Genomic DNA, 10,684 nt, shown 5'->3' with positions numbered 1-10,684 from the left:
ATTTAAAAAACAAAATATGTATTAAAGAGTTATCTAAAAATATCAAAAGATAAAATACTAAAAAATTAAAATATTATCCTAATAAAAAATTAAAAGCATTATTTTCACAAATAAATCCAAAAATAAAAGTTCTCAAAGTATATCTTTGTCCATCAACTTGTTCTTCAGCCCAAAACTTTTACAACAGCCCAATTTCTTAATCTTTTTGACTTTCCAAGTTTTCTTTTGCATCTGATCAAAAATCAAATATTTAATCCAAAACTAGTAGCATCTCATTTAATAATTTATCAAAATTAAGCACAATAAATATGTCAATTGGGTACATTATCAACCATCCAATGAATTTTTAACCGATACGTATCGACTAGAGTGAATTTTTTTCTTTTGAAAAATGGGTGCAAGGTTGGGTGAGATTTCTTTGAACAGTCAATTTGAAGCGATTATGGTAATTATTTGTCTCATTCCATCTCATCTCACTATGTGAAATTGCTATTTTACTATTGAATAAATATAGCTATTACAAGATAAAATTGTAAGCATGTCTTATCGGAAACCCCATAAGTTTTATGTTTAAATATTTTTTTAAAGAATTATGTTTAGATATTTACTTAACTTCAAAAAGACTGAAAATATCATATATATAACTGGTAAAAATTAAATTAAAGTAGGGCAAGGTGGGGCGAGGCACGGTGGGGGAATAGATATATCTAACATTCATGGGGTGATAGTGATTTTCAAGATTATACATTTATATCAAAGCAGGGGGTGGTAAAGTACAGTGTGCCAATTGTGAATGGATGGTGAATTTGGTAACATCCGCCCTCACCCCACTCCATTGCCATCCCTAATCAACTAGGGGAAAAAAACTTATCAATCCAATTATTAAGTTACATAACAAGAAAACTATTAACAATTCAAATCAAGGTACCTTCAAATTCGTTTTACAATCCGTGACTAATTCTTTTGAGATTCATGACTACCTCTCCCAAATTATCATTTTTAAAATTTGAATTTGAGTTCTCTCTCTAAAATTGCAATGTGATTTAGTATTACATCCGATACATACTTAGCTGATCAAATATTTCTACAAAATACCATACCCTTCTCAAGACTAGGAAACATTTAGTCCCTGTTTTTATTATTTTAATCGAGGGATAAAATAACATTTAGGCTTTCTGGGTATAGTAGAAAGAAATTTAAAAGAATAAAAAATTGAAAAAGTAGAAAAATAGAAAGAAGGAAAACCTAATTTTTATTTTCTTTGATGTAGTTGGTAGAAATGATCGAAAAATTGAAAGCAAAGTAATGTCCATTCATTACTTGATAGAGTTAAAAAGGTACCTATTAAGTCCCTCAGTTATAAGGATTGCATCAAATCAATCCATATGCTATTAAATGGATCATTCTGATCCATGTACTATTAAAAAAGAATTAAATAAGATTAAATTGTAACGGAGTTAACATTTAATGTTAAAAATGACATGAAAATCAATTTTTTTCAAACAAAAATTTCATTTCCAAAACAATAAAAAACTTTTAAAATATTAACCTTGTTAATGATAAATGCCATTTTAAATAGTAAATACTAAGTCCGTTGAAATTATGATTTATTTTATTCTTTTATTAGTAGAAGGATTAAATTGATCCAATAATAATAGATAAATTAATTTGATCATTTCCTTATAATAGAGGGATTTACTAAGTACATTCACCATTAAAAATAATTAACTCTGTAATTTTCTTTCCTATAATCAATTTTCTTCCTTACCAAACATACTTAAAATTTATTTTATCACAACAATATACATAATATTTCTCATATAATCATATTTAAAATATCTGCAGTATCAAATTTTGGATCCAAATTAAGCTTTTGAGAATCAACATCAAAGCTCAGATTCGTTTTATTACAGGTCTCACGTGAATACAACTTATTATCATGTAAGATAGAAAACTAAAACATCAAAGACAACAAATTAAAAACAAAACATTATTAAACTTCATTTTTTTTGTTTCTTTTGGAATTTAATTCATTCCACTAAGGAAGCATAAGCAACAATAGGGCTTCTCACTTGATGCACTCCATCATCCCAAATCAATGAACTGGAGATCATTGAATTTCCAATTTCAGCTCCCACTGTCACAACAAATGTGAGCTTTTGGCCAAGAGATTTGAAAGAAAGTACACTTGGTTGAACCTGAATTATGAGACCCGGTGAAGCATTAACAACCGCCTTGTAAGTTGACACTGGCGACCCAACGTTCGTCACCGTCCGATGAAAGACTCGAATGATTGAATTTCCGGGACTTGTAGATAATGTGAAAGAAGGATAGTTTAGATCCCACACCGTTCCGTTTGTTCCTTCTGAACAAGTGAAGTTACTTTCGGTTATGAGCTTGAGTTGTTTAGGGGTATATCCTTGTCCACACAAAAATTTAACATAATCGATCTCGCCGGCATCGTATACCAATCCTGGTTGGGCTGCTTGTGCAGGGTTTATATGTCCTGCACCATATGCGAATTCGGCTTCGAGGTTGTTCTCGGAACTCATCGGAAAAGCTGTTGTCATTAGGGCAGATTTAATGGCAGCAGGGGACCATGTTGGATGAAATGATTTAACATAAGCGGCTGCACCAGTTGCATGGGGACATGACATGGATGTGCCTGAAACAATGTTGTAAGTAACAATTCTTGTATCATCTTCGGTATCTGTCAATGGGACGGCTTCAGACCATGCTGCTAAAATGTCAACCCCAGGTGCTGTAAGATCAGGCTGCATCAAATAAACTAGATGAGTACTAAGAAGAGAATTTGACCATAAAATGTCAACAACTCGAACCCGTACAAACCAAACCCAACAACTACCTAACCCAAAAAAGACTTGAACCCAAGGATGACACCAGGAATTTTATGTTAGGGGCTGAAATAAAATTAAAAATTTTTGGAGAGTGAAAGCTAAAAAGTTTGTATTAAAATCGTAAATAATTAATTTTTAAATGGGCCAAGAATGAAATTTCCCATTTAGCCAAAGCCAGAAAGGTTTAAATTGAAATTTTAAATATTATAAGGGATTTGAAGTGCAATTGCACCGTTTAACCAAGAGCGACATCAAGGCCATTACCTACCGAAGCCTTGCCTAAACCCAGAATAAACCAAACATAGGATGATTTGAACCTAAAATTACTTGAACAATTAAACTTAAATGACTCCGAACGAAAAAAAATTTAAACCTGAAATAAATTAAAAATTTTAAAATCCAAATTCACCTAATCTAAAATCAACTTAAACCGGCCTATTAATAGGTCTTGTAAAAAGGTCCAAAAGTGTCCCATATTTTGGCCCATTTTGTCAGAATGAAATCCAAAACTAAAAATTAATATAAAAAGGAAATGAGAATTGAATCAAGCGGAGTTCAAAAAATCTAAATAACTTGATCCAACCAAACAAATTCACCAGAATTCATTTAATTTACCTTGAGGATGTCAGGTGTAGCAGGGTTAGGGCCTCTTGATGAAAACGTAACAACAAACGGAGCGAATTGATCATCTTCAACAGTAGTCTTGAATATGGTTGCAGTTGGGTTCCTATTTCAAACATGGCAACCATAAAAAAAAAAAAAGATAATGCAATAAATCGAGTTTCACAAAACAAAAATAATGTTCGGTAATGAAGTTAGAATCAATACTCTGTCAAGTTCACGTAGTTGAGAACATTCCTTCCATCATTCAAGTTCAAATTCGAAAGTGGTAAACCGTAAGTGAACGCATAATCTTTGTATCTTCCACTTTGAACCACTACCCCAACCGCACCAGCTTCGACCGGACCTTCGATGTAGGTTGTATAGTCGCAGAAAACGATTTTGCCTTTCACTAATGTTTCGTCCAATGTTCCTGGACCGCAAAACCTGGCATTTCCATGACATAAAGATTAAGAGTTGAATTTTATAGGATAAATTTTGAGATTATAGTTGAATAAATCACCATTAAATACAAAGATATATATACCTTGAATCGTCGGATGTATAACCTTGTGAGGTGTTTGGGGCAGCTGCACCAGCTATGAATGGGTACATTTTTCCCTTTAGATCGAATGTGTTTATGGAGGTTCCCTACAAAATTATTAATGTATATAAATTAGCCCTCAATATGTTATTCTGACTAGAGTGATAGTGTCGGGTGATATATATTTAAATCTAGAGAAAAGATTGTATGAAGTTGTGATTCTACATCATCCTTAAACCTTTTCAATGGAAGAATGACTGATCAATTTTATTTTCCAAGAGAAAAAATTCAATTTGTTATTCTCTTACTAGGAAGGGATAGGGATGACATGGAATCATAATTTTATACAATCATTTCTCTTAAATCTATAAAGGTTAGACTATACGCCCACCCAAACCCATAGGTTGGTCCAATATTTGAGATGATTTGGATAATAATATTAGAAAAAAAAATAAAGTTTATTAAATTTGAAGCCCAAACCCTATTTAATTTAATATTTATATAATAATTAGTAATCATTTACACTTATTTCATATTTTTACATCATAAGTCCAATACAAACACTTATTTCATATCTTTTAGTGTTTACAGTTACCCTTCCCGACAACATTGTCTCTTAGGCTCATACCATAGTTCTTTCGTGGAGAGTATAATGTGTTTATTATTTTAATTATTTTCATTTTATTTGATAAATTTGTTTTGATATTGATTTTTCATTGAAATAAAATACGGGTTGGGAGAGCTGAGCCCTAAAATCGTTTTCTTATTTTAGATTTCACTTGGTATCATATTTTTATCGGCCAAGCTTAGACAGATAGAAAGTCATTAACAACCAATTTAGTCTAATTCCATCATGCCATAGGTCTAGGTATGTTTAGATGGATAGCTTAAACAAGTTATAAAAATGAAATGTCGGAATAATTAACATAAATGAACCTTCTTACCTCATAGATCTCGCCATTCCCGAGCTTGATCCTAGTGACAAACTTTCTATCAATGGTACTAGCAGCCACTGATAAAGACCAAGGCGAAAAGTTTGTAATTGTTGACAAACTAGGACCACTATTACCGGCAGAATTCGATGTCAAGATACCATTTTTCATCGAATGGAAAGCTCCGATAGCAATCGTATCATCAAAATACTCCGACGAGAAGAAACTCCCCACAGAAAGGGAGATTATGTCGACGCCATCGGCTATCGCATCATCAAACGCTGCAAGAATGTCTACGTCATCACAACCAATGGACCAACAAATCTTGTAAACCGCAATGCGGGCCGATGGCACCCCACCACGAGCCGTCCCTTTGGCTAGCCCGTATAAGCTTGCCTTGCTAACTAAGCCACCTGCAGCTGTTGATGAAGTATGACTCCCATGACCTTCCGAATCTCTTGGAGATTTATATTCAGATGGATCAAAATCTCCATCCGCTTTATAATACTTAGCTCCAATTATTTTCCTGAAAGAGAATCATAGCATCATTAAGACTTAATATTTCTAAGTTTAATTTATGTGTTCCTTTTAAGAGAATAAAGCATCGGATCCGACACTAAATCGATCGGGATCAAATTACATTAAGAAATAAACAAAAATCAAATAAAACTATAGTCAGTAAAAAAACAAGAATAAAGGAACAAATCCCATTACTGTATCATAAATTAATTAAATTTTTTATAATTGGGGATGGGCCAAAATTTAAATTAATTAAATTAAGTAAAAATATGGTATAATTTGTATTATAAATCAACTAAATTATGGTTTAATATGCCCAAAAAGTACATAACAAAAAACCATTTGGGTTCCATCGTAAGTTTCAATTGCACTTGTATGCTCAAACTTAATAAAAATACCCTAAAATTCATTTTCTATTTCAAGAATGATAAGATTTGCTGATGGAAGGAAAATTTCTTTTGAAAATTTGTTTGAAGTGTGGTCCACCGAGGGTTGATATGTCCCTTAAGAGGTCGGTATTGTATTCAATGAGGTGTTTTATTTTTCAAACTCTAACGAGAGCCCAATGCTTAGGGTTGCTTAAAGAGACAATTAATTCAACAAAGTGGGAGCGTCTCAGCAGGACAAACTATATCCAAGTGGTAGTACAGTTGTCCATAAGTGCCCTATATTTCATAAGGCACGGATTCGAACCCTATCAAATATAAATGCTCACACTTCCTTAATAGGTGGTCATGCACCTTGCTTGGTTTATCCCAATAAATCCATTGTTTCAAGCACTCGAGCTCTTTACAAAGTTCAAAGCTAAAACTGCAATTGGAAACAACATTAACCAATTGTGGAGTTCGTCGACTCCCGATAGACAATATTTCGAAGATATCTCCTTCCTCCCATCAACATGGTTAAATCTATATAGTTGAACCGCTGAATCAATTGATATCTGATTCATCCAGTTGAACTAACGGATTTCAATCTAAATTTTCAATGATTGAATTTTGACTTTTACCTGTTGCAAGTGAAATTGGCTGAGGTTTGGCAAGTGCCTTTCCATTTTGCTGGAATTGCACCGAATTCGGTGTCATTAAAGCTTTGAGATTCCGGCCAAATCCCGGTGTCAAGCATCCCGATGATGATGTCACTTTCGAAGACAGTTCTTTTGACTTTTCTGTTGAATCCCATAAAGTCCCATGACCTTGATGTGTGAAGCTGCCTCTTTTGGCTAAGGAAAACTGATACCACCCCATCTTTTTCTGAAAAAAGAAATTAAACCCAAAGTTACTAACATAATGCATGAGACATTGGAGTTTTAAAGATAATAATTTGGTTAAAAGAATTATCTTGAAAAACCTTTCAGTTTTTCTGCTTCATCTTTGGTCAATTTGGCAGCAAAGCCATTGAAACTCCTGTGGTAGCTGTAGAGCAAAACATCTGATCCAACAATATTGCTGCATCCGTTCATATGTAGAGTTAGAAACACTCCATAAAAAATGATCTAATTGTGGTTTTGATCCCTCTATTATGCTCAAATTAAAGTCTTAGTTCTTATACAGGCATAATTTAGTCCTACTTTTATGACATTATTAGTTAGTTCAAATAAGTAATACCATTAATTATTCAAATTAAAATTATTACACGGATTTATACCTAAACACTGCTTCAGTCATAACAATATATATTAGCATGATGAGTAAAGGTGTTTCTAGACCAAGTCAAGTCGAGGATTGATGGTTTGGTCCAATAAAAAAGCCCATATTACTATTTTAAAATAATAAATTGATAAATATATAGTTTTACAATTAAATTTATATAAAAATATTTTAAAAAAATCATTTTAATTTAATTAAAGATAGGTTGGGCTAGATTTGTCTATGTCCAACTCAAGTTAGGCTAAATGAACAACCAGACCTATGAACAACTCTAATGATGAGTTGAAATGTATATTATTAAAAACAAAAATCCACGTGTGTTTTAATCGGAATAACTAGTGATACATATTCAAACTAACTAATAGCATTATAATAATAATGAGACAAAGTTACGGGCGAAAATAAAAGCAATTAGCCTAATCCCAAAGTCAAGTATGATTGAACGACTAAAACAACAATTTGGCCCCAAAAAAAAACCCAAAAGAACATGCAAATAATAAGTACCTGGGAAGAACTTGTTGAAGCATACTAGTGTGAAGACTTGAAATTGAAACCTCGCCCTTTGGCAGGTTCCCCATATAAACAATGTAAACCTGTCTGTTATCAGAGGAACCATGGCAGCAGCAAATAAGCATAGCAAGAGTGAAGCTGATAAGCGAAAGCCATGCCAAAGGGGAGGTTTGGGCAGCCATTGTTGAGTTTATTGTGGAGCTTGATTTTGCAGTAGATAATGCCATGGAAAGGGGACTTTATATAAGCTTTTTGTGTGGTATTGGTATAAGCTCCATTGGATTCGTTAATTTTTGAAGCTTTCAAGCATTGTTAAGCTCGCCAATGGAACAATGTTTGTCCATTGCCGGCTTTTACCAATTTCTATGATCCTTTCATTCTTCACCAATGATATATCTTTCTGCCACAAATGTTGATTACAAGAAAATGTACGGCGTTATCATTCTTCATCAATGATATATGTTCGTTCAATCGATTTATAATAATTCTATCAAAGCTGATCAATCCCCACCGTTGATTACAAGAAACTCTATCAAATTAAGTTGATTTCTGGATGTGTTTCGAGATTAATCATCAATCGATTTCTAATAATTCTCCACAGGTAAAATAAATTAGTATGTATCTAATCGGTACCGTTCAAGGAAAGAAATTATGTCTTGAGCAATTTTTTTATGTCCTTAATATCCGTTTTACAAATCATATTGTTAGCTTAATATAGCGAAGTATGTAGTCTGTAGTTGTTGGTGTAGATGTGCAAAAGGTCAATTGGATCAATTTAAATAATATAAATTGATATAGCCGAATCAACTTAACATTATTAATTTATCTGATTAATCAATTAAACCTGATTTAAATCAACTGATTGAATTATAAAAATTACTAACTCATAATTTACTAACATAATCAAAAAAACTAACCATACCATCATTTAACCAATTCAGCTAAGTCGATTTTAGCCGACTTAAGGTGTGGCTTCGCTTAATATTTATTAAATTCAGTGTTGGTGGGTACTATGAAAATTAAGATTTCCTAATCTATTAATTTAGGAGGATAGCTATATGAATTAAACAAATGATTTGACTTGTGCTCAGATGCGCGTTTTAATCCACTTCGGATTCGTTGATATTTAACTTGGGTTTATGAATTATTTATGCAATCTATTAACTTGCGTCCGATGTTTTGCTCCATAGCTACCGTTGGAGTTTCAATGGATTTGTAGCAAAATTAACCAAAGATGAGGCAAATAAACTTAAAGGTAATGAAGAATTCTAAAAAAATTATAAACACAAATAAATAACAGTAAATACATACACATCAACAAAAAATCCTACATTCAATTACAACATCAACATTATCATTCCTAATTTGTAATTGAAGTCTAAAGTAAACAATATAACTAATCTGGGAACAACTTAAAATGGTGGTGGCAACCCAGTGTGAAGATCTTGATTGAACTGATCAAGATCAAAATCACTTGAAAAGTGCTGCTGCATGTTATTCTGGAATAGTGCTGGTTCAAAAACACCATAATCAATGGGTTCATAAAGAGGTGCAAATGCAATCCCATTTTCAAGCATTTGGGAGCTAGTATTTATGGGTTCATAAAGAGGTGCAAATGCAATCCCATGTTCAAGCATTTGGGAACTAGTATTTATGGGTTCATAAAGAGGTGCAAATGCAATCCCATTTTCAACCATTTGAGTTCCGTTGTATGGTAGAATTTCACTTGTATCAGCTTCAGCTTCACTTTCCACTTGATGACCTTCTTGTTGAACCATTTGGGCTCTATCGTAAGCTACAATTGCACTTGTATCAGCTTCCGCTTGAGCTTCCTCTTGATAACCTTCTTGTAAGGTTTCATGTTTTAGCCGTTTTTCCCTAGGGTTCTTATATACTCTACACAACACCCAATCATCAAGCTGAAAAAAGAAAAGAAAAATAAGTGTCGAATTCGAATACGAATACACGATAAGATAATATTTGAAGGATCGTACCCGCATGTCTTCATTGCCGAGTCTTTTTCTAATCGGAGCATCGGTTAATACGTATTCATGCATGAGCCAATTTGTTTTAACACCTTTTGGTGGTTTCCCTTGGTAAAAGACTAAACTCTTCTTCAATCCAATCTTCTTTCCTTTACGACAGATCAACTTATCAGCTCCGGTAGCTTTCCAATACCCGTTACCGGCATTCCTCGCCGGCCTCGAACCATTTGCGTATTTTCGATCTCTTGGCGTGAAGAAATAATATTCGTTTCCAACCCCATTTGAGAGTGCATTGTTGCTCATCGCTATTGATAAAAAAACCAAGACAAAACAACAACACCAAAATTATGGAAAAGCTTAAAGAAAACAAAAGAAAAAGCCAAGAAAAGAAAAACTGGGTACCTGTAAGAGTTTGGGGATCATAGTTGTAGAGAAAAACCTCTTTGATTCTGTTGGGTGGCAATGGCAAACCAAAGATTTTGGGTCTCAAGTAAAAATTAATGATCTCGTCATCCCTCGGTTTGAATCTATAACCAGGAGGAATTGATCTAAGGAAAGCTTCGTCTTTTTCTTCCTTCAACATTAATGGATCCATGAAAATTTGATTATCTGACATTGAAGAATGTGCTTACAGCTCCAAAAAACAAGTACAATTTTTTATCTGAAATATTTTGTTGTCTTGACTTTATGTAGACTTAGGGTTAAGTTTAACCGACTTATTAATTTTTAATATTTAATTTAAAAATATTTGTTTAATAAAATAATATTAGATAAATTAGAATTGAGATAGATTTCGAAGTCCTAATCTTTTCATATTTTTAATTAATTATTGATAAAAAAGTTATTAGATAATATGGAATTTAAATTAGGATAATTAATGTTAAAGGATAATTGATTATTTTTATTTTTAATTTTATAAAATTCCGTAGTTAATCTTTAAAACAATTCTCATAAATATCATTTTAATTAAATAAAAAAAGTAAATATTATTCTGAATATTTTAAAATATAACGAAGCAGCTTTCTTTAACCTAAGCTATTGTTGTTGGTATAATATATTAATGATTAGACATCAAGAGTAGTGTGCTATG

General features: G+C 32.6%; 1 protein-coding gene and 1 pseudogene across 1 annotated transcript; both read right to left on the bottom strand.

Annotated features, from left to right (window-relative positions):
* Nucleotides 1–2,030: 2,030 nt before the first annotated feature.
* Nucleotides 2,031–7,767, bottom strand: LOC108451613 (cucumisin-like). Its single transcript, XM_017749283.2, has 8 exons — nt 7,604–7,767; nt 6,801–6,898; nt 6,460–6,703; nt 4,947–5,460; nt 4,006–4,109; nt 3,687–3,905; nt 3,474–3,585; nt 2,031–2,774 (listed from the first exon to the last, which is right to left on the bottom strand). Exons 1-8 carry the CDS (start codon nt 7,732–7,734, stop codon nt 2,031–2,033), a joined length of 2,166 nt encoding a protein of 721 aa, XP_017604772.2. The 5' UTR covers nt 7,735–7,767.
* A 1,254-nt stretch (nt 7,768–9,021) lies between these two features.
* LOC128282203 (NAC transcription factor 29-like) lies at nt 9,022–10,210 on the bottom strand (annotated as a pseudogene).
* Between the last annotated feature and the right edge of the window lie 474 nt (nt 10,211–10,684).

This window comes from Gossypium arboreum, chromosome 10 (assembly GCF_025698485.1).
Source record: "Gossypium arboreum isolate Shixiya-1 chromosome 10, ASM2569848v2, whole genome shotgun sequence".
Classification (NCBI taxonomy): Eukaryota; Viridiplantae; Streptophyta; class Magnoliopsida; order Malvales; family Malvaceae; genus Gossypium; species Gossypium arboreum.
The sequence above is the reverse complement of the archived record's forward strand: the minus strand, read 5'-3'. Positions and strand labels throughout refer to the sequence as shown.

Bases quoted from the DNA above. Each gene is read 5' to 3' on its own strand.
- LOC108451613 (XM_017749283.2), bottom strand. From the start codon at position 7,734: ATGCTTATTTGCTGCTGCCATGGTTCCTCTGATAACAGACAGGTTTAC. The intron at 6,704-6,800 runs GTTTTTCAAGAT...TTCTTTTTTCAG, and splicing joins TGAAGCAGAAAAACTGAAAG to AAAAAGATGGGGTGGTATCA. The intron at 3,906-4,005 runs GTATATATATCT...TGGAAATGCCAG, and splicing joins TATACATCCGACGATTCAAG to GTTTTGCGGTCCAGGAACAT.